Source organism: Phyllobates terribilis, unplaced genomic scaffold (genome assembly GCF_046119375.1).
Source record: "Phyllobates terribilis strain yellow unplaced genomic scaffold, ASM4611937v1 Scaffold_4__5_contigs__length_816908805, whole genome shotgun sequence".
Lineage (NCBI taxonomy): Eukaryota > Metazoa > Chordata > Amphibia > Anura > Dendrobatidae > Phyllobates > Phyllobates terribilis.
The window spans coordinates 470,014,518-470,039,623 of record NW_027362764.1 but is presented as its reverse complement, the minus strand read 5'-3'; the positions used below and the strand labels follow the sequence as shown (position 1 = coordinate 470,039,623).

Here is a 25,106-nt window from a genome sequence, read left to right as displayed (position 1 = left end):
CTGTTTTAGAGAAATCTATAGTTGAAATTTTATGCTAATGAGTTGCAGGTGGAGTGGGTGCACCGCACACTCTCCTGCACCGCCAGCTCTCAAGCACTGCCAGTTCTCCAGCACTCTCTCATGCACCGCCAGCTCTCCAGAACCGCCAGCTCTCCAGCACTCTCTCCTGCACCGCCAGCTCTCCAGAACGCTCTCCTGCACTGCCAGCCTCCTGTCTATGACTGACAGATCACTCATGTTTTAGGCACCGTGCAGCCAAAAGGCAGAGAAATAAGAGCAATAAATGCAGCGCCCACCCCACTGCGCTTGTAACCAACTCATTAGCATAACATTTCAACTAAAGATTTATCAAACAGCAAAACTGAATAAAAAGATAAGGATTGAATCGGCATTAAAGCACCTTTACATACATGCCATTAGCTTAGGGCACAGTGGTGATCAGTTCTCATCAAGTCCAATGTTGTTTAGAGCGAAGGGGTAATTCCAAATTAAAAGGTGGTGCAACATTGATATTGTTGAAGGTTACACAGGCAGAAGGAACTGAAGCTATACAGACACCAAGGGCCTTATTCAGCAAACCTTTTACGCCAGTATTCCGGCATAAAAAGCCTTGAAAAGTCGCATTATTTTGGCGCAATTCAAGGCTGTGCTGAAATGTGACTTGGCATTCTTGCACCATTTTCACCCAGCACCAACAAAATGGGAGGAGGCAGGCAGGACGGGGCGAGGCAACTCATGACAAGCGGCAGCATTCACTATGCCACAAGTCTTACTTCAGCAGAGACTGGAGTAGTATTTGTGGTGGGGGCAGCCAGAGGTGTACGCCACTTGTCTGATGCTCCTGACACCTCTTCATGAATCAGGAGTATGACTCCAGTACACTCCCTCCGGTCTTGATAAATCAGGCCCAGAGGACTTTAAAATAAAGTGATGGAACTTTGTGAATGGACTTGGGTAGATTTTTGATGCACTGGAGCAATAATAAAAAAAAATGGTTGCAAAAGTGCACATCAAGCAGGTTAAATAAATATTGTGGCAGTTGAGAGGTTTTAATCAAATTGCTTATTTAGACAAACTAACTTAGATGAATATTGCTCTGATTGGAAGTGCTGTAAAACTATCAGAATGCACTCTTCACCCTCTACCCCTAAATCACCAGGAGCTCATTTCTACTATAAAGTACCATTTCCCTTTGCGGGTTCATTCTGCTTCAGGAATATAAACACAGAGCTCAAGGTGTTCACCATTTACAGCACCTCACAAAACAATTTTACGGCCTTATTAACTACCCTGTTTTATGACACCCTCATAATTAATTTTATTTTTAGTGCATATTATTTAACAACTGCATCTTTCAAATAAAGTGTGAAACTGGTGGAACCCTGCCAGCATGCCAATCATTTCCTGACATTTATATGGAGACAATCTGCCTAGAATTTATCAAAAGCCTTAAGAATGATAATTGCATAGGGTTTTTTTTTTATATATGAAAATTCACATACATAGACCTGCCAATAATTGGGAGAATTACACTTAAATGCTTAGTAATGTGTTGCCCCGTGCTAGTTTTTATTAAAAATCATTAAGTGGTTACAGTCAATTGTGATGGAGGAAATAGACGGACGCTGCCTTATTTATAGAGCTACATTCACACACGATTCCAGAGTTTTGTTTTTTTCTGTTCAGTTAAAGGAACAAAATAACTGAACTCCTGCAAGAAACAGGTCAGTCCTATGACCGACACAACCAGTGCCAGACGTACCCAGTTTGCATTTATAGCATTTTAATGAAGAAAAAAGTGCAGAATGATGGGCTGTTACAGTCAAAGTTAGAGGTCACAACGAAGAATCATGACAAGTGTGGACCTAGACTAAAAAATGTAAAAAGGAAGCTGTACCCAAGTCTATCAACTTCTAAGAGTTCAAAGACATAACTAAAGGGGGACGACACCATTGTAACTACACTGCTCAAAAAAATAAAGGTAACACTCAAATAACACATCCTAGATCTGAATGAATGAAATATTCTCATTGAATACTTTGTTCTGTACAAAGTTGAATGTGCTGACAACAAAATCACACAAAAAGCATCAATGGAAATCAAATTTATTAACCAATGGAGGCCTGGATTTTGAGTCACCCCCAAAATTAAAGGGTAAAAACACACTACAGGCTGATCCAACCATGATGTAATGTCCTTAAAACAAGTCACAATGAGGCTCAGTATTGTGTGTGGCCTCCACGTCCCTGTATGACCTCCCTACAACTCCTGGGCATGCTCCTGATGAGGTTGCGGATGGTCTCCTGTGGGATCTCCTCCTAGACCTGGACTAAAGCATCCGCCAACTCCCGGACAGTCTGTGGTGCAACGTGACATTGGTGGATGGAGCGAGACATGATGTCCCAGATGTACTCAATCGGATTCAGGTCTGGGGAACGGGCGGGCCAGTCCATAGCTTCAATGCCTTCATCTTGCAGGAACTGCTGACACTTCAGCCACATGAGGTCTGGCACTGTCCTGCATTAGGAGGAACCCAGGGCCAACCGCACCAGCATATGGTCTTACAAGGGGTCTGAGGATCTCATCTCGGTACCTAATGGCAGTCAGGCTACCTCTGGCGAGCACATGGAGGTCTGTGCGGCCCTCCAAAGAGATGCCACCCCACACCATTACTGACCCACTGCCAAACCGGTCATGCTGAAGGATGTTGCAGGCAGCAGATCGCTCTCCACGGCGTTGCCAGACTCTGTCACATGTGCTCAGCATGAACCTGCTTTCATCTGTGAAGAGCACAGGGCGCCAGTGGCGACTTTGCCAATCCTGGTGTTCTGTGGCAAATGCCAAGCGTCCTGCACGGTGTTGGGCTGTGAGCACAACCCCCATCTGTGAATGTCGGCCCCTCATACCACCCTCATGGAGTCTGTTTCTAACCGTTTGTGCAGACACATGTACATTTTTGGCCTGCTGGAGGTCATTTTGCAGGGCTCTGGCAGAGCTCCTCCTATTCCTCCTTGAACAAGGCGGAGGTAGCGGTCCTGCTGCTGGGTTGTTGCCCTCCTACGGCCCCCTCCACGTCTCCTGGTGTACTGGCCTGTCTCTTGGTAGCGCCTCCAGCCTCTGGACACTACGCTGACAGACAACAAACCTTCTTGCCACAGCTCGCATTGATGTGCCATCCTGGATGAGCTGCACTACCTGAGCAACTTCTGTGGGTTGTAGAGTCCGTCTCATGCTACCACGAGTGTGAAAGCACAACCAACATTCAAAAGTGACCAAAACATCAGCCAGAAAGCATTGGTACTGAGATGTGGTCTGCGGTCCCCACCTGCAGAACCACTCCTTTATTGAGGGTGTCTTGATAACTGCCAATAATTTCCATCTATTGTCAATTCCATTTGCACAACAGCATGTGAAATTGATTGTCAATCAGTGTTGCTTCCTAAGTGGACAGTTTGATTTCACAGAAGTTTGATTTACTTGTTGTTACATTCTGTTGTTCAAGTGTTCCCTTTATTTTTTTGAGCAGTGTATAAAGGGGTTTGGGAAACTGTATCTGAACTCCTGAGCTAAAAGGTAAGTTAAAAGCTGGGGGCAAACCATAACACGTTTTCAAAGGACACCCTTTAAATGGATAGCTGCAGCTGCCATGCTGGATACAGCTCTCTGCTATATCAAAAAACTAGAATTGGATCAACTAAATACTCTAGCAACATGATCTACTGTTCAACATGCCCGAAAACAGGAGGGTACCACCTGTGACCCAGGGACGACCGAAGCACTCTGTTTAACCCACATCCATCTGGTGGCAAAAAAGCTCGTCAGTGTGAAAATGTAGCAGGAACAGGTAGTAATTATAGTGGGTGTGCTGATGGCTAGGGGGGGAACCAAGAGGTCCAAATGTTTCATGTGAGAAAAAAAATTATTAGAGACCCAAGATATTTAGGGGCCCGTTGGCAAGTTTGCATTTAGGCTAAGCTTCAAGTTACTACAAGTAGGTACTAATTGTTACTGGCTAGGCAACTCCGGCAGTGGTGACGAACACTTTAAAATGAAGTCATCATAAAATTAACTATTGTTCAGGTTTTTGTGCTAAAAGGAATTTGTCAACAGGTTTTTGTCATGTAATCTAACAACAGCATAAGGTAGGCACAGAGACCCTGATTCCAGCAATGTGTCACTTAGATTACTGGGTGCAGCAGTTATGATAGAGTCACAGTTTTCTCTGCAGCAGATCTAGCAGAGCTCAGTGGTTGAGCTGTGTATAATCCCGCACACATCACATCTGTGTCAGTGTACATTGTATAGTGACAGAACTGCTAATCAGTGCTGGGGGTGGTTGGACTAGAATGCACGAGTCCAGTTGTCCTTTAGCGATGATCTTCTGCTGATTAACTGATGAAATGAAACATCGCTGGAATCTGTCTCTGCTCCCACATTATGTTGCTCTAAGATTACAGAGCAAAAATCTGCTGACATTCCCTTTTCCCCTTTAAAATTTATCTTTTTCAATATATATATATATATATATATATATATATATATATATATATATATATATATATATATATATATATATATATATATATATATATACATATATATATACACCCTTTTTTTGACAAATAATCTGCATTAAAATAAAAAATAATCTTGCTATTTTCACACTGGCCACTGGGGCTTTTTTAGACTTCAACTTCCTATTGTTCCAGGAAATAACTTCTGTACATAGCCACAATGATCAGACCCCTTTCCCATCTTTTGTATTGAACTGTCTAATAGACCCTATACAAAGGTTATTGTGAAGGAAAGGGTAGCAGGATCAGATTGTTGGATCTTGCCAAAAAATCTTATTTGGACTGGGTGCAGAAGTCAACAAAAATCCCCAATGGCCAGTGTAATAATAAAAAAAAAAAAAAAAAAAAAAATGTAATTAATTTTTCTTTTAAAGATAGTGATCTGGTAAAAAAAAAAAATTCAAATCCTATATCATAAGCCTGATTCAAATAATTGGTCATTCTCTGCTAATAGCTTTCATTTAATGTAAAACGTTACCTTTACTTGCACTAAAAAGTTGTCTCTTGAAAGGAGAAGACAAAACACAAGTCTATGTACGGTGAGATTTGTGACTACCGTACATGTCACTTAATCACAATAGGACAATGGTGCACCTTACGGTGGTACATATGCACATGCCAAAAGTGTAGATACTAGTGATGATCCAGTATGCCTCATTAACCCTGTTCGCCAGGCTATCTCTGCATGTGTCACAGCTGTCTAAACAGCCGTGACACTTGCAGGCGCAGCGACAATGAATGAAACGTCAAGCATGCCAATATACTTGGCGAGCACCCGAGCGTGCTCGCCGAAAGGGTTAGTGAGGCATACTCGCTCATCACTAGTAGATACCATTAGAGCAGGGATAACAAATGGTTCAAGCTCAACCAAATCATGACATACTGGACAGTTCCTATTGGAAGCACATCACTAATCCGGTCTTGATGCAGAAGGTAGTGTAGCGCCCCGAGGGTTCGGCCGCTACAGGGGTATTGCACCTCTGCCAGAGGTGTGGTATTCCACTCCCAGGTAAGGATGGAGTATGGACCAGGGCTCAGTTAGCTCCATACAGCACACTCACCCCATTTCCGAGGGACAGCTCAACGGTACTCCCATTAGACAGAAATGCAGGTACGACAGACCATGTCCCTGGCTGGAGTGGGGAGGGGGGAGGAAGACCCAGTGATGTAGGAGCAGATAGGGGTTGGTTCCTGAGCGTACGTAGGAGCCCATTGGTTGCTGATCACCTGGGCTCATGGCTGGAGTGAGGTATAAAAGGTGGGCACCATCTTAGGACAGGAGACAGTCTGTGCAGAGAGAGGAGAAGACAGGGAGTAGAGGCTCTGTAGGAGCTCTACTCCAGAGTGGGCCTAGTGAAAGGCAGAGGAGGAGAGTGGAGAGAGAGAGGAGGTGAAGGGGAGCTGTGGTTCCTTCTCAGCCCAGCTCCACGAGAATGGAGAAGAAGGAGGAACAGAAAAGAGGAGAAGAAGAGAGAGAGGAACAGAGGGGCTCAGGAACAAGAAGGTGGAAGGGACCCTAAGAACCCAAGAGAACACCGGGTGAAGGGTCAGGCAGATTAAGGGTACCGGATCCCAAGTAGGTGGAGGAGAAACAACCCTCAGCCAAAGACTGGAGGCTGTGACCATTTATTGGTGCAGCACCTCATCAAACCTGCTAGGAAGGCACCATATAGGACAGCGGAGGACGGGGCCCACGTTTACCCGCACAGATCCGTGGCAGCTGGATAAAAGTGGGTCACTGGTGAGGCAGGCCAGTGGAAGGATTGAAGGGGGTTCTGAGCCATACTTCTGAGCTGCCTGGGAGTTGACCGAGCCCCACACCTGGTGGACGCAGCAGGGCTCAGGCGGTCACTGCTGACAGAAGTGACCCGGAACAAATGAACTGTGAGTAAAGACCCTGGACTGTAACTTGTTGTCTGTGTGCTCCTTCGCGCCTCCAGCACTACCGGCACTGGGACTCTCACCACCATCACTCCGACCATTCACTACACTGCCCTGGGGCTGCACTTTTCCTGTGGGGAGTCACACCACCTCAGCTGCACCCACCATCAGCCCCAGCGGTCTGCCCTGCAGCGGCGGTTCCTAATGACCGCAAATCCACGGGTGGCGTAGTTGGACATCACTTAAAACTTATAAAGGGAGTACCACGGGTCTGACCACCCTGAGCCACGGACCGGGTCGCCACTGCTACCCCCATCGTTCCCCTATTGCCCGGATCTGAGTGCCCCACGGCCCAGGGGGAGAGTCAGTAGCACCTTGTATTGCTCTACATGGACTCCTGCCCTGATCAGGACAATAACCCAAATTTCATCCTTACAAGTAAAGGGACAGAGAAAACCTCTTATAGTTGAGGGACTTAACTGCCTGGACACTTCTATAAACTTTTAGACATCCTCTTACTGTGTTGAGGCACCCTATATTTGAGAAGAATAGTCTTCCTTGACCACTGTTTACATGTATGAGTTACATATCGCAGTCTATGAATGTGGCTCTCCCCATTGCAGATTCTGGGAGTTGTGATATCTTTTAAAGGAGAGACAGTAGCTTCCTCCTCTGTAGAGTGCCAAATGGGGAAGGAGAACCCAATGCAGCTAATATATAAAAGTAGAGAAAGGAGTTCAGCAACTAAGAGAATTAGCACCAACCAGGTTTTTATATTAGAAACTTTTTTTTTTTGATAAGCCATAAATCACTCCGATGGTAATTACCTTTATTTGAGGCCTTTGGGAGAGGTTAGTTATAACAATGTGCCAGAAAAGAACAATGGAAAGAATTATTTAAACCAGAGACACCATTTAATGGCCTTCCCAATCCCTAGTACAGTCTGATGATAGCCCACACAACATTTAGCACCCCCTGAACAAGCCTCCAATGGAAGTGCATTTTTAAAGACTCTAATCTGGGTTAAGTTATGTACCAATTAAAGATCTACAAATAGAGAGGCAACAGGCGAGCTGGAAGGTGCTGATGTCCATTTGTGCCTCACCTGGTTAACAACTTGGCTAGAGGTGGCTTGAGAACCTCTATGGCAGGTACACCAAAGTAGGTGCATCGACATGATAACTGTTAGTGAAAGATGATAAACTTTAAAATAGTACACATGCTTCCTAGATCATAAGTTGCCATCAAAATTTACATAATTTCTGTTCTATGAAAAAAAATATTATGAAAAACAAAGAATAATGTTTGCACAAAACATTAGTCAGACAAAAGATTGCCATTTTTTACATCTGGCGAGACAAGCTGGTAATACAGTCATAATTGAAGATAAGAAAAGTTTTATGGAGAGTATAAAACACTAGTCTTTATAAATATACGTGACTTTATGTAAAACGCTATCAAGCCGCTTTCTGTTTACAAGTGAATTGAAACTTCTAAATTCTTCCACTTTGCAATGCAGAGAGCTGGTAGGGTAAGTAATTCTCCCAGCGAGCACCAGAAATTGGCTTCTGTCAGCGTTAACAGCTATGCCAGAGGCTGACGCCATATGTACTGTATATCAGAACCTTCATGTTCTAGTCGCTTATCGCTGTGTCAAAATAATGGAATGTGCATATACAAACAGTCTTCTTGCAGTCGGCATTTTCATTTGTTCTCACTTAACTTCTCCACTGATTTCTATACACTGTGAATAAATGACTATGCACTAGTATATGTCTTGTCTGGCATTACTTAAATGTATAGAACTACAAGCTCCATTACTTTAATCTTCTCTATTTATAATCTGTTCAGGCACAAAATAAAAAAGTGACAGGACCAACCATTTAGACTGCTGATCATCCAACGCTTCTAAAAATTGAATCACTTTACATCTCACTAGCTTATGGAGCAAAAAGAATTCAACATCATCATTTATTTGAAGACTAGGACTAGTAACTCTCTACATAACCTTCATTTAAAGGCTAATCACAACTTTACATATTTTCTTATTGCATTGTGTGTATTGTGTTTAAAAAAACCCCTCTGCAATAGATTTTAAATGAACCATATAAAACAGTTTTCCTTCTGCAGCTTGCATATATGACAATACCTTTCAAACTGCTGCATGCTGTTCAGTTTAGACCCAGACAACCATGTTCCCTGGCAGTACAGTCTGCAGCCTCTCCTACATACCAATGTAAATTGAATGAGCTGTAGACTGAGCACTCAGGGGGAACCGGAGCTGTAGGGATTGTACTAAAGAACATTGATCATCCTGAAGTTTATTTGCAAGCTGCAGAATCAAAAACAGGTAAAAAATGTAATTCAATTAGGATTAACACTAATTACATAATAGCTGTTTTTCACATAAATATGCAGTAAAAATGCAAATGGAGTCAAAGTCTTTAAACTGGTGCCTATAGGGTCTTATCCAATCATGAAAAGGTGTATGAGTGTGCCATTTTAATCTTTTATGGCTTCATCACTATAATAGTACAGAAGTCTTCCCAGATTTAGTAAATTATATTTTTCAACAATTGTAGAAGTTTTTGTTATTATAAGGATGGATATAGTTGACAAAATGAGGCATTAATGTAGATCGGCTAAAAGAAGTAGGCTTGCACCACTTATTGAAAACGACCCTAAAATTGTTGGTCATAAGTAACTCTTCTTGCCCTTCTTATGCAAGTGGCACTGACTAGACTACATGTCCCATCTTCCATTGCTGCTCTTGCACACTAACTAGAAGTTGCAGCTAGTTTTCTCTCTGCATCTCTGCTTCGGTCCCCCTCCACCAGCTTTTGTTTCCTCCTATCCTTCACCTTTCAATAGACTTCTACTGGCTGCATCATGTAACCGGACCTTTATTTCCAAATATTTATGCACATAAATTCCATCCTGTAATTCAGATAGATAGTGTGATCAGTGCAGGAGGTAGAAGAAATGGAAAGAAATGGCTGAAAAGTGTAGAAGAAAGCAATGATGTGCAAAAAAAAAGGAATTAGTCTTACCGGTAATGATGTTTCCAGGAGTCCACATGACAGCACCATAGGAGGAGTAATCCCATATCCTGTGTAGGGACAGAAAGCACGAGGTTAAAAGCCCTCTCACCCCCAACCTCCTCAGTGATTTTCCAAGAACCACATTGGCTGGGTACAACAAAATTTTAATTTTTAGACTAGCTTAGACATATGTTAGAATCACATACAGTAGCAATAAGGGGAAATAAGGGTGCTGTCATGTGGACTCCTGGAAACATCATTACCGGTAAGACTAATTCCGGTTTTCCAGTACGTCCCCATGACAGCACCATAGGAGTATACCCAAGAACTCATAGCTTAAGGTGGGATAACTGCATGAAATACCTTCCTACAAAACGCAGATCTCTGCTGTGAGAGAACATCTAGCTTGTAGTGTTTGCAGAAAGTAGTATGTCCTGACCATGTGGCTGCGGTACATATCTGTTCAATGGTAGCCCCTGCTCTAGTTGCCCATGAGGTGGAAATTGCTCTGGTGGAATGGGCTTTGATAGTTTCAGGGGGAGGCTGTCCTTCTGAAAGATATGCTAGATTAATCATGGATGTAACCCATCTAGCTAAGGATGGTTTTGAAGCCTTCCTGCCTCTATTTTTTCCCCCAAACTGTATAAAAACAGTCTAATCTTCAGTTCCGAGTGGCTTCCAAATAGGCCAACACTGCTCTGCGGACATCGAGATGGTGGAACTCTTCCTCCCTCTGATTCCTAGGGTTTTCGCAGAATGATGGAAGAACCACTTCTTGGTTTAAGGTCATTGATGACACCACCTTCGGGGAGAAACTTGGATCCAGCTTCAGAATGATGCAATCATTCCGAATCTGCATACAAGGCTCGACAATAGATAGTCTGGATTTCACCCAACCGTTTAGCCGTGGTGATTGCCACCAAGAAGACTGTTTTCAGAGTCACGTTCTTTATTCCCAATTCATTAACTGGGCCGAAGGCAGGCTTACAAAGGACTCTCAGGACAAGATTCAGATCCCACGGAGGGGAAGAAATTCTCTTGATTGCCTTGACAAACCTGATTATCCAGGGATGCGAGGACAATGATGTGTCTTAGAAAGCACCTAGTGCCGCAATCTGCATCTTCAAGGTACTTGGTCTAAGACCTGCGTCAAATCCTGCCTGCAAGAAATCAAGGATCGCAGGGATGTCTGGCTGAGAGGTGTCTACCGTCCTATAGAACTGACAAAAGGTCTTCCAGACTTTCTTATATATAGCCTGAGTTACAGGTTTTCTACTAGCCTGCATAGTCTGGATCACTCTGGCAGATAAGCCCTTATTCTTCAGGATCTCCCCTTCAGAAGCCAGGCTGAGAGCTGGAGTTGTTGAAGATTCCAATGCAACAGTGGACCTTGCGTCAGAAGATCCTCCTGAAATGGTAAAATGATTGGGTCTTCCAACGCTAGATTACGTAGAAGGGAGAACCAACTCCTCCTTGGAGAGAACGGGACAACTGCTATGACTGTCGCCCGATCTTCCTGAATTTTCCGCAGCATTCTCTGAATTATAGGGGCAGGTGGGAAGGCATGTTAGGCCTTCTATCCAATATTGTGAGAGCATCCACTGCCAGAGGATGATCTCCTGGGTCGAGAGAGAAGAAAGATGTTGTCTTTGCATTCGTTCTGGATGCAAAAAGGTCTAGGTGCGGCTGACCCCATCTGCGAGTTAGTTGCTGGAACACCTCTTCGTTCAGTTCCCATTCTGAAGCCTTCATCTGATGCCTGCGGAGATAATCTGCCTCCTGATTGTCGGATCCCCGAAGGTAAACTGCTGAAATGGAGCTCACTATTTTCTCTATCCCTAAGAATATCCTTTTGGTCAGGGACTGGAGAAGTGGATGTCTTGGTCTGCCCTGATGTCTGATGAAGGAGACTGCCGTGATGTTGTCCGACAGGACTTTTACATGTCTGTCTCTTAAGACCGCCTGGCTTCTCTGTAGGGCTTCCCAGATCGCCTGTAGTTCCCGAAAATTTGATGATCAGGTCTGAATTTCTGTGGACCATGTTCCTTGGAGATAATCTCCCACTCGACCTCCCCATCCTGAGAGATTTGCGTCCGTGGTCACTAAAAGACAAGGTTCCAGAATCCACTGCACTCCCATCTGTAGATTCTTCTGGTCGAGCCACCAGTGTAGAGAGTCCTGGGCGTCTCTGGACAAAGACATCCTGTCTAGGTAATTCTGATGTCCGTCTGTCACTTCCTGGATGCATTTCTGTAGAGGCCTGGAATGGAACTGGCTCCATCTGACGCAGGTGACGCATAAATCCCAAAATACTCATTGCCTTTCGGATTGAAGGTTTCTTCTCTCTTGAAAAAGAACGAATCCTTTGTGGAATTAAGAGTATTTTGTCTTCCGGGAGATCAGACATTCGCCTTCGGGAGTCGAGCTGGACTCCCAGGAAGATGTGTCAAGTACTGGGAATAAGATTGGATTTTTCTTTGTTCACAATCAAACCCAGGTTGGTAAAGGTCTGTAGGACAACTTCCAGATGTTGCGTCACACCTAGAGGAGATCCTGCCACCACCAGGAAGTCGTCCAAGTACGGAATGATGGTAATATCCCTGAGTCGGATATAGGCCACCACCTCTGCCATGATCTTCGTAAAGATTCTGGGAGCAGAGGACAGGCCAAAGGGAAGACATCGGAACTGGTAGTGTAGAATCTGACTGCCTGATGGTAGTGCAAACCTCAGATATTGCTGACTTGAGGAATGTATTGGCAGGTGGTAGTATGCATCTCTGAGGTCCAGGGTGCACATTACCGCATCTGCGTCTATTAGAGGAGTGGCTGATCTTACTGATTCCATGCGGAATTTTTTGTAACGGACCCAACGGTTTAGGGGTTTCAAGTTGATCATTGTACGGAACTCCCCTAACGTTTTTTTTATTGAAAACAGAGAGGAGTAATGGCCCTGATGTTAGTGTTCCGGAACTGGCACAATAACCCTCTGATGTAGCAGCTTCTCTATGTCTGCCCGTAGACGGGAAAGAGGTAGGGGAACCCTTTGTCAGGCGGAATTTTTGAGGAGGATATTGAGAAAATTCTATCCTGTAACCCTGTGCTATAGTTGTTAGTATCCAGGGATTTTGAGTGAGCCGATGCCAACTGTTTTTGAAAAACTTTAAAATCGCCCCCCCACTCTGACAGTCATTGTCGTTTTGGTCGAGAGCTAGTACTGGGCTGGTATTTCCTATCTTTGTTCCCCTTATTAAAACTCCAGCTTGTGGACCCCCCTTTTTTCTGAGTGTTATATTTACAGGAGGGGAAGGGTTTAAGAAAGGGCTGCTCCTTTTTCTCCTCGGGGAAGCCCTTCTTTCTATCGGACGCTTTTTCTAGAATGTCATCTAGTACAGGTCCGAATACTCTGAGCCTTGAAAATGGAATGGAGCACAGCTTGTTCTTAGAAGCTGTATCTCCAGACCATGTTTTTAACCAGACAGCTCTAAGGGCAGAGTTGGAAAGCACATTATTTCTGACAGATTCCGCCGAAGCGTCGGCCAAAAAATTTGTTGCCATCTTTAACAGGGGCAATGATTGAAGGAGAGTTTCCCTCGGGGTGCCATCCCGTAGGTGACCAACTCTTCTAGCCAGATTCTCATGGATCTGGTAATAGATGTAGCAGTGATATTAGATTTAATGATTGTCGCCAAAGATTCCCAGGCTTTTTTCAAAAGTCAGTCCGCCTTCCTATCCATAGGATCTTTAAGTCCTGACGAGTCCTCAAAGGGGATAGAGGTTTTCTTGACCACTTTAGCCACTGGGACGTCAATTTTAGGAACAGTGTCCCACACGTTGGTGTCCTCTGGGTCAAAAGATAGTCGGGCGTGGAAGTCTCGTGGTATAGAAAGTCTCTTCTCCGCATCTTCCCATTCCTCCAGTATCATGTCCTTCACATGAGCATTAACAGGAAAAACCATGGATCTCTGGGTTTTAAGACCACCAAACATCTCATCCTGAATGTTACTGCTCTTCTCCGTTTCCTCTACTTGCATCGTGTTTCTGACGGCTCGTAGAAGAATATCCATACCATCTGAGTGCAACATATATCTTTTCCGTTCCTAGCCCTGGGGTAGACTAATGGTCTCACTGTCAGAGTCGCCAGATGGGTCGATTTCACCCTCAGAAGATGGTGCTATGTCTTCTCTGGGTCTTTTGGGTCTCGGGACTTCCTGGACTCCTGAACCTGGGGGCTGTAGAGATGTGATAGAAGCCTGAACTTCTTTAATTATACTGCGCATCACATTTAATAAAGCCCGTGCTCCTCCTTTAGCATGGATGCTCTACATTCAGCACAGACGCTTTGTATATGAGTCGGGAAGTTTGATGTTACAATCCAGGCATCTCTTGGATTTTACTGTGGACTTTTTTCCCATATCCTTTTTTTCAGAAGGAGGTGGTAACTGCCCAGAGACATCCTATAAAATATATGGAGGGCCTGGTAAGAGTAAGCCCCATTAGCCATATAAAAAAGGGGGTAATGGTACACTTACATGACTCTGGGGTGATCCAGGGTGGGTATTAGGGTGTGACACGTCAACCATTGTACTGCCAGGGGTGCCAAGCTGTAAGCCTGCCTATGCTGCTCCCCAGCCCCCCTTCTTATACCTTACCTGGTCGTCCAGTCAGTTTCTCCTGCTCCCTGGCGTCTGGTCTAACCGCGGTTTGAATTTCCCGCGCGACTGCCACCGGAAGTAGTCATCTCCGGACTTCTGGTTTTGACGCCGGGCGGTCCTGGAGCCGGGAGAAGCCGGACCCGCCCAGAGCAGGACGCAGAGAGCCTCGGCGATGGGGAAGCGGCACCCGGAGGCTCCAGCACACCGGAGGGCTGAGGGACTCCCGGCAGGGAGTGTCGGCCCAGGACCCGCTTGACGGCGGGAAGGAGAGAGCCGCGGCCCCCCCCCGATCCCCCGGGGTCTCGCAAGGTAAAAACCTTTTCTTCAGTGCTCCTGCACCAGCGCTCCTCCTGCACTCCCTGTCCTGTGTAGGGACAGGAAAAACACTGAGGAGGTTGGGGGTGGGAGGGCTTTTAACCTCTTGTGCTTCCTGGCCCTACACAGGATATGTGATTACTCCTCCTATGGTGCTGCCATGGAGACGTACTGGAAATAAGGATTTTCATCTGGCAGAGCAGAAGAGATGATTTAACATGATAAATATTAATATCCTATTTTGCAGCCAAGATACCATGCATGCTTCTTTAGAGTAATAAGACAAATAAATCACAGGGTCTGCTTCGTGTTACAGTCCTCGTAAACATCTGATGTAAGTCAATGAAACCCAATTCACAAGTGGAATCCTGCCTTACAGAACACAAACTCTTGTTCCTCCAGCATAAAGTGGCATAATTTGAGAAACTAAACTAGAAATCAGGATGCTAAAAGAAAGATGCAGAATAACTCTTACAGACTTTTTATAAAATCCCAATGTCTGCTTATAAGCATGGCATGGGAGAGGTCAGCCAGCCAAAAGAAATCTTACAATGATGTCATCAGCACCTTACCCTGGGAAGATTTCTGCACATGTAATGAACATGGAGCCTGGGAATCTGGAAATGTGATATGGACACAGTCCTTCTCTTTTGGCTATAATATACTAAAAGCATTACATTTATTAAAAATCAGTGAATGTAAAGCATTTGTAAAGTTTAAAAATAACCATAAGTTAAATCTGGACTTTAAACGTGTTGGTGCATCCAAAGAGTCCGAAAAATGTAAACCTTAGCATTTCTCATACATCTCTGAAAAATGGATAATATATTAGTATGGAAAAATCTAGCTATATTTGGGGTCTTTATTCCCCCCCCACTCTTTCTTGACCTCTATGCATAACCGGTTGTATTTGCTTTAACACATTTTGCTATGATTTATTTACATTTATGTACATGAAAGGCAAAAAAAAAAGAATGTTCTAAAGACATACTACATATAGTATTTTGTAGATTGTAAGCTTGCGAGCAGGGACCTCACTCCTAATTTAACTGTTTAAACAGTCTTACCTTGTATTGAATTTATTGTCCCCGCTTAATTGTAAAGTGCTGCGGAATGTTGGCGCTATATAAATAAATTTATTATTATTCTTTATTGTATTTTACTAATTTGAGCTTGAATGCTTTTCCTCCTTTCTGTGATCTATCACAAGGCCATTTATAAGAGGGGATATAATGCATAGGTCATCAACTTTTATGATGGTCTAAAATTAGAGGGTTTGGCCACTACTTTTATATTGATGGCATTTTCCTTGGGATAGGCCATCAATCTGACTGATGGAGGTGCGACACACTGCACAATCAGCTGTTACTTGCACTGGCTGGAAGTTCCCGCATGCTGCCGGAACACAGCAACTCCACAAAACTACAGTATAATGGCCATAGCAAGGTGCTACAGATCCACCCCTAATCATTTATATAGGGGTGTATCTGTAGTATTTGGCCACAGACACTATAGAAATGATGGAGCTGCTGCGTTCCGGCTGCATCCAAGGACTTCCAGTCACTGGCGTTAACAGCTGATCGACAAGGGTGTCTGATGTTGCACCTTCCACTGATCAGATATTGATGGCCTATCCTAAGGAAAAGGCCATCAATAAAAAAGTAGTGGCCAATCATTAGTTACAAATGACCAAAATTATTGCTGATCATTCAATAATTGTACAAGGTTACAGCAAACAAGTTTTTTGAGCAGTGTATTATATTGGTGAGTTAAAGTTTGCAAACACTAAGTGAATACTTAAATCACACATTGGATCTCTTTGAAAGAAAGATTCAAGTTGATAATCTTTCCCAATTTAAACTAGATTCCAAATAAACCCCCACCACCCTAAAAGAAAATGAAGTCACATACAAGTCCAATATGAGTTAATTTCATCGTGGCAACTCAAATGTGATTTGGCAGTGTATAATACCCCCATATGCACTCTTAGCGATGGTTGTGCATTCGTCTGACGAAAACAAAGATGATATTTCCAGGACAACATCCAACACATAGATCAGGGCATCAATGAGCTCCTAGATAGTCTGTGGCACTGCATGGCAATGTCTGATCCACTTATACATACTATCCTAAAAGTAATCAGTTGGACTCCGTTTTAAAGAACAAGGTGGTCAGTCAATGGTATCAATGCCTTGGTCATTCAGGACTTGCCTACAAACTTTGGCCACATGAGGCTAGGCATGGTCTTGTACTGGGAGGAAACCAGGTACAACTGCAACACTGTAAAATCTAATAATGGCTTTGAGGATTTCACCTCATACCTAAAAACAATCAGGGTACCACTGACTATTGCATGGAGGTTTGGTCTGGTGTCTGCTCCATACACTTGGGACTATGCTAGGCAAAACGTCTAACAGCACATGCTGGAGGAGCTGGTTCATTATGTAACCAGAATTGGCTGTAGGTATCACCTTATGCTACCAGTAGGGGCAAAGAGACTAGCAAAACCCAAAGAAAAATCAGTCAGGAAGGATTAGGAGAGAGAAGTGTGTTAGCATCACCTGAAAGTAGATGAGTGGAGATAATGGATATTTGTTGGATTGCCAGAGACGCCAACTGATTCCTCGGTGTGTGTGATGAAAGTATCCAGGAGGCAAAAAAATGCCTCCTGGACACCAAGGAATCCATTTGTGTCTTTGGCAATGCAACAAAGATCCATATCTCCACTCATCTACTTAATCCCTCCGTGGATCTGCAGCAGCCATTCGTATCAGAGTTTGTACAGTGTTGTGGAAACACAACCCCACCAGGTGAGCACATCCCTGCATTCAGATTTCCCATCTGACACCGGATAAAATCCTATATTGCAGTAATGTCTTCCAGCATTTCCCTCAGCACCACCTAGAACAGATTCTCTTTCTTAATGCACCTGTTGTGACTTTCAATTGGACCAAAGCCGATGAAACTGATTCACAATCGCTTTTGCATCCGAACTGGACAAACGGATATCCAAGTAGTGCAATAGGCTTGGGCTTATACTAAATCATTGCCTCCATTATTTGAATTGTACCCATCTCTGTAAAACGGCCCCTTAAAGCTTTCTTTACACAACCAGTCAATAGATAAAGTACCAATTGTCTAAAGACTGCAAATATGCTCAATATACTGTCAAAGATTGGCAGCTGCAGGGTGCATGAGTATCTTTAGAGCCCATTGAAATTTAGCAGGTCAACCTCCTTTAACAAGAAAAGTAATTTGTTCAATGCCAGTATTGCGAAGTGAACGAAACAGAAAAAACAAGCAATGATTTAGGTCATCGTTTGTACAAAGCAACCATTTAGCATATTCCAGAAATGTGAAAAACATCACGATAATTATTTCTTACACTGCAGCTCTGAGTATCTGCCATCCAAATATTACAGAAATGGCACATTGGATCCAACTGGTTGTGTTACTTTCTTGATATGAATGTTGATAAAATACTGCAATTATATTACTGGACATGAAATGTGGCCATAGAAGATATATCTAGTTATTTCATAGTCCTAAAACTCACTCATGCATGAGACGAGATTCAGGAATTACTATGTAAACTCTGTGAAAGGCTTAAAATAAGAGGTGATATTTTTCAAGTTTGGTACATAGAATTATTTTGAGACCACAGCATTAATATTCTCCCACAAGCTGATTTATGGAGTTACAAGATGCCACAAAGACATTTCCCCCTTCTGCTTTATATCCATTTCCCACTCATTTAGCATAATAAGTGGCTAGTTTCAGATTTAGATTTTTTTGTTTGCATTTACGTCTAATTAATACAGCACACGATGTAAGCTGGTAGATTGTATTTCACAGCGTTCTGAAGGGCGATTACATTTTGATGTAGAGTCCTATGTGGTTTGCTTGTTTCCCACACCAGTACCCGCCTGCTCGTGGAATGTATACATGGTTTTGTCTGTCCTCGTCCAATGCGTGCATGCTCTAGCCAGCCTCTTATCTTATAGGGAAAAGCTAGAAGGGTGCGTCTACTGCTGAGGATGGTTGTGAAACACAGGGCATTCAGCATTATAGAAGGGATTTAGGCAACGTTGCTGTTCATCACAGATGGAGGACAAGCAATCATTGTTTTGGAGAACCAGTAAAGGGGGAAATACTGGTTACCTATAACACTGGAGCAATTGTTTTCCCATACCCACTTGAAGCTGGCACCAAGAACTTCCTGATGCTAAGCATCTTGACATAATTTGTGGAACAAGGAATGGTCCACACACTAAGGTAGGGCGTTTCCATCCTGCACATCAATAGATGCTATTATGTACCAATTCCAAACAAGTTATTATCTTCAGATTTGCATGAATACATGCACTGTCTAAGGGAAACTCCACCTTACCCAATAATTACTAAATGAGTTTTGCATTTGGTAATTTTTCTTGTAAATTGGTCCTTGGTATCGCATGAAACAAGAAGTGATTGCCCAGCTGTAAATAACAGCAGGTGCATAAGTACACGAAAATCCACTTCAGCCTATATAATAATAATATACAGTACATTGGTGTCATGCAAATATACAGCAAATGTTTTTAGACAAAATCAAAAATAATCACATCAAGGAATTGTCACAGAATGCAAAATATCTAGAATCATATTAAAATGTAAATGATCAACCTTGATTTCTAGAATATACTGCTATAAATACACAAGGACATCATATGGCAGCACTGTTAAAGGGAACCTGTCAGGTCCCCCATGCCCTCCAACCCAGCAGCTTTCACCTATGTATGAGTAAATTCCCTGAGTAACCAGCCCTGTATACCGTTATTGAGTGAAAAAAGGGTATAAAAAAAAGCATTTATAATGTCTGTTTGCTATGCTAATGAGGGCTTTGACTAGTTGATGGGGTGTTGGTTGCCTCAGACTGGTCAGCCCTCTTTCCATGTGATCTCGCCCCTGTGGGCGTGATAACATAATTTTCACGAGCGGAGTCATCACCAGCCACTGCAAATCTCGCGCATGCACGCCGCACATTCCGGCAGCATTACAGCGTCTCTGAAGCCGGGTGTACGCTTCCTGGCTTCAGAGGTGCACTGCGCATGGCCATCTTCTAAACTTCCAGACATGCGCAGTTGGTTTATTGTTTTATTTTCAATGGGGCAAAAGGGAAGTGATATGAACTTGTGTTTTTTTTTTTACTGGCTTCAATAGTCTCCTTAGGAGACTTGAAGCTGCGATCACACATAGCAGTGCTTCAGCAAAAATCACAATTTCCTATGAACGCCGGCAACAGGCTGACGTTCAAAGGAAATTCACAATGACAGGCACAGGCGTCTTCTGAAGATACCCGGCTGTCATAACACATCGGCGCCCCCCGATCACTTGACAGGGGTGCCGATGGGCGGGACTTGTGAAGCGCTTCAGGCCGGCACGTGTTAAATGCCGCTGTCAATAACAGGCAGAGACAACTTTGGACGTACCTATATGTCCAAGATCGTGAAGGGGTTAAAAGGAAATTATAAGCATGTCACTCCCTAAACTATTTATATGGGCATGTAGCTGTTTCAAAAACTAGTCCAGCAATACCTTTACATGGCCAGTCCGATTCTTTATTACCAAGAAATTAGTGTGCAAATTAATACGCAAATGAGACAAATGAAGAGCTATTTGTAGATCTCTAGCATCAGTCATTCCAGCTCTATTCCTGGACCAGCGCTGCCTCCTGCTGCTTGACTAACAGCTCCTTTGCTAGAAGTCCCACAGCACAGAGTCTGTCAATCAGCAGAAGCTGGTGATGGGCGGGGAATAGAGCTGGAGTGACAGATGCTTCAGATCTACAGCCTTATTTGCATATCAAACCAATCAATTGAAAGCGCTACATGAGCAAATAAATAGTTTGTGGGTGAAAGAGCTGACAAATTAATTTAATTGCACAGAATATATGAATCTCTTAGCCCTGACAGTTGCAGCTTCTACTGAGCAGTGGCATTTTTGAGCAGCAGCGGGGAGGAGGGACACTGAGGAGTTGTCAATCAGGCAAGGTGGTTCAGAAATGGAGTTTCAGTTTTCATAAAAGATTATACTGCCATTCTGACATTAATTTGAAAGAAAAGACACCAGACTCATCAGGTGTAATATCCATTTCTTAATGCATGCAGTGTGTATTATGAAATCACTTGACAAATCCAATTTAATTGAGTGATGTCTGCAAAACTATACTAGTCTACAAATCTAGAGCTACAGCATTAATTGACATTTTATGGTCCCTCTAAATGCAAAAAAAAAAATGCATTAGATTAGTCACCATGAGAAATGCTCTTTGATGCAGTAACTCAAGTCAAAACCTCATAGGTACAGCATCTGCCCATAATTTCAGTTACTTTGGGCATAAACAATACACGCTTAGTGGTCCCGTCGGGGCTTGCGTTCGAATTACCCCCACAAAATGGGATTCGGGTGTATGCGCTGATGGAGCCATTGACTACAATGGTGCAGACAGAGTCAACATGTACTCTGTTGCGCATTATGTTCGGGCATATATACTTACCGGAGGTTGACGCTCACTGCAGTCTACTATGCGAGTGTCCGCCTCCAGTAGGCGTATATGCCCAAAATTGATGCACGACAGCACACGTTGACTGTCAGCACCATTCTAGCGAAATGACCCATTCAGCGAATACTCCCGAATCCCGTTTTGCAGGGGGGCTTGGACACAAGCCGTGACGGGAAACTGAACATGGGAAAAGCACAGTGTAAATGGGCTTAAAGAACTAGACCACCAAACACTTGCAGCAGCCCTTTTCAAAAGCAGCTCCACATTATGATTTTCATAACGATACAGATCGTTTTGAAGACCAGTGTCATAATAGCGCACACTGAAAGCTACCAAAAAATGTGTTATGCAACAATGTTTTATAGTTTCTACAAATTAAAATCAATTCAGTTCCTAACCTCTACGAGGGCTCTCATGGTTAAAAAGAATACCATTGACTGCAAACAGTTTGTAGGCTTCTCTGAAATTCACCACAATCCAGTAGGCATAGAGTTTGGCGGCTCCTGTAAAACAGAGATATCTCCATTGTTACCATTAATCTCTACAGACCATTAATTGTTAGCATAAAAAAAACACAGATTTGTTAAAGATGCTACAGGGTTGCATGAGCTCTTGACTGTACAACCTTATATGGATGCATCATGAGGGATTTAAGTATATTTACTAAACAGGAAAAAAAAGTGGCATTTTCTATTAGATTCCTGTGTATGAGTGGTGGTCTAGGGGTGGTGGGAAACACATTTTTCCTTCTAGAGAGTGCAAAGCTAGGGTAAGGTGACTTAGACAATTTATATACCCAAATAGAGACAGACAGGTAGAGGACTTGATCCCTAGCACCACCTATTGGGTGTAGCAATCCTAAAAGTCAATATAGACCATTTAATGAGCCTTGCCACATGACTTTGAATATAAGCCAGACCAGAAACTCCCTTTGCAGACATGTGTTTCGGGGTGTTTGCCCCTTCTCAGTGCAAGGCAGGAGCTCTGATGTGGCTAGGTGAGAAGCCTCTGACTGGGTGTCTAAGAGGGAACATTTCGCCTTGTGAAGAGTGCCAAGCTGGCGTCCGGAGACATACAGGCCATGCAATGCTCCTCTAGAGATCAAGTCCTCTAACTCTCTGAAGAGGCTATTTGCATATGTATGAGTGGGCCCTAATCTCCATGTAAAACAAAACAAAATGGAGACATGTCTAAAGTTGACCCGTGTTGAAGATCAAACTGGCCAATGAAAAACCATGGCTCCGTGAAAAAAAAAAAAAAAAGATGCTAAAAAAAACAATTTGGCAAATTGTTTTTTTTATTTTAGGCCTTAATCTATTTTTTTTTCCAAGAAAGCCAATAGAATATAAAATAGTTACTAGAACACAACAACAGGTATTTTATAGAATCTTGCCCTGTCAAGTGCTGACATACCATATGGGGATCGAGGGTAAAATGGAGTGGTCTCTTTCTGCGGAATTTCCTGCACTTTTCCATACAGTTCACTGGTTGAGGCTTGATAAAACTTCACCGTTTCAATAAGGCCACAGGTTTTCACTGCATCCAGAAGACGCAACGTTCCAACACCATCAACATCAGCCGTGTACTCTGCCAGGTCAAAAGATATCTAAAAACAACAATAACAAAGTCTTAATGTGAGGAATACATCGGGTCCACATTTTGTAAATGGATTTGTTTAATATATGGTAATATATACATTGGAAAGGGACAAGAATTCAGAGCCAATATGAACTGTAAAATTATGATTTAGGATATGCTCACATTGACACCATCAGTTGACTATTCCTATAATAAAAAAAAGCACACATGATATACTGGATCCATATTGATCCATTTAATGGCAGCTACTAAAAGATACTGATGGGCCCTCATGACTTCTCATGACTTAATGGGTCCATGAGAATTCCATTTATTGGTACGATACAAGACTTTCAGGGCCAACAAAAATCTGAACAAATAAAATGGTGAAATGTGTCCATTATGCACAATTTTTTATATTATATATACTCTCTATCATACTCCACAGCACTTTACAGATATCATCACTGTCCCCATTGGAGCTTATAATTTAAATCCCTACCAGTATGACTTTGGAGTGTGGGATGAAATCAGAGTACCCAGAGGAAACTCACGCAAACAGGGAGAAATGCTACCTCCTTGCAGAGGTTGGCCACAATTAATTGTTACAATCAATAATGACAACACAGATCATCCATTGTTGTTTAAGTAATCCATTCTGCGAAGACCCAGAACAACTAGTGTTGCATTTAAAACTTCTACATACTCAAATCAAATGTTCTGCATTACCTACAATTTGTATGATTTTTCAGGTATATAAAATACCTATTAATTACATCCAAGACATTACCTATTGCAAGCAGTACTATACATTTTGATCTTCACTAAACAAAGAAAAAATGCACTACCATATCAAAAGGTCACTTCTAGTTAATGACCCATAGATATACTTGTTTAGTATGCTAACCGTAAGTTTGACAAGTACAGTCTATGAAGACAATGAAGAATGACAAAGCTGTGAGCTTTCAGTGATTTCTTACTTACAACTTAAACTATTTTACAACGGCTTTATTGCATTATTGCATCAGGTATTAAGTCATTACAAATGAGTGATAACCAAAAGATAAAAACTATTAACATTCCATCCAGTATGCATTGTCATGTCAAAACCAGGAGGGCATAGGATTACTGCACTCAGTCATGACAGCCAAAATCAGACCATGAGCACACACCTAATGAAAACCTTTTGTATCAAAAGCAACTCCCCAAGCCCATAAAAAAACCCTGCAAGAGTTAAAGTGACAGCCTGAAATCTGCAACTCATGAAGTGAGGGATCCATAAAGAGTAGCCATTGTTCAGGGTGCAGGGAAGATGAGATGCATGACTCAGGTCCACTCCAGATTGTACATCTATAGAAGACCACGTACACATGAACTAGTTTTGTCACCAATCCTAAAGAAAGAAGCTTTTTCTATTAAAAAACAAGGAATGGAGATGGGTTGCAAATCATAGCATTCAGCCAGAAAGTCTCCTTATAAGCCACATTCACACGGTCAGTATTTTACATCAGTATTTGTAAGCCAAAACCAGGAGTGAAACAAATACTGAAAGTGTGAACTTGGTGTAATAGATGAAAGGCAAAGCAATCATACTCCGTTCTAGGCATTGGTGGAAATCCTAATAGGTCATCAATGACTGCGATATTAAGACTTGTTAAAAAGGGAACCTGTCATATTCAACAATACATCTGGACTTCATGCAGCATATTATAAGGCAGGAGAAGCGGAGAAGATTGATACACACATTCATTTAAATTATCTGCTTATACATGGAAGGCTGTCAATCACTGAATAGGACCGTCGTATATAATTTTTTTCCATGAAACTATAAATAGGATTATAAAATTAAAATCAATTTACGCACCCACAGTGCTGTACAAAGGGTTTAAGGCAGGTGCGGTAAAAATGCCACAAAGTCACAATTCTTTTAAAAATTAGAAGTGTACATAGTTTATTTTTATCAATTAACAAGATGCAAAGTGAATGAACTAAAGAGAAATCCAACTCAAAATTTGGTGGGACCACCTATTGCCTTCCAAACAGCATCAACGCATCAATCCTTCTAGGTACACTTGCACACAAGTTTTTGATGGAACTCAGCAATGATCGTGTTCCAAACATCATGATGAACAGACAGAAGGATTTACACAAGACTACATCTACAGAAAATAGGATTTGCATAAGCCTACATCAACAGATTATCTGTGGTTAGCTCTGCAAGATATTTGGAATAACTTCCCTGCCGAGTAACTTTAACCACTTCACGACTTCTGACATATCCATACGTCATAGGTCGTGTCCTGCACTCCACGAGGGCTCCGGCACTGAGCCTGCATGTTTTCAGGCACGACAGCTGATCAGCTGCCATGTGCCCCTAACAGCCGCGGGTGGAATCATGATCTACCCGCAACTGTTAACATGTTTAATGCCGCTGTCAAACTCATGACCGCTCTGGAAATGCGTCATAAGACCCGCCCATCACATGATAGCAGGGCGTCGATGGGTTGGCATGACAACTTGG

The 25,106-nt window shown here is 42.8% G+C and overlaps 1 protein-coding gene across 2 annotated transcripts in view; it reads right to left on the bottom strand.

The window, feature by feature from the left end:
* Positions 1-25,106, bottom strand: part of GMDS (GDP-mannose 4,6-dehydratase) — a 704,434-nt gene that overhangs the window by 423,376 nt on the left and 255,952 nt on the right. For both annotated transcript variants that reach the window (XM_073676655.1, XM_073676654.1), the window contains 2 exons: positions 22,421-22,613; positions 21,406-21,510 (listed from right to left, as the gene is read on the bottom strand). In XM_073676655.1, the coding sequence (XP_073532756.1) occupies positions 21,406-21,510; positions 22,421-22,613 (298 nt within the window). The remainder of the gene's footprint in view (positions 1-21,405; positions 21,511-22,420; positions 22,614-25,106) is intronic.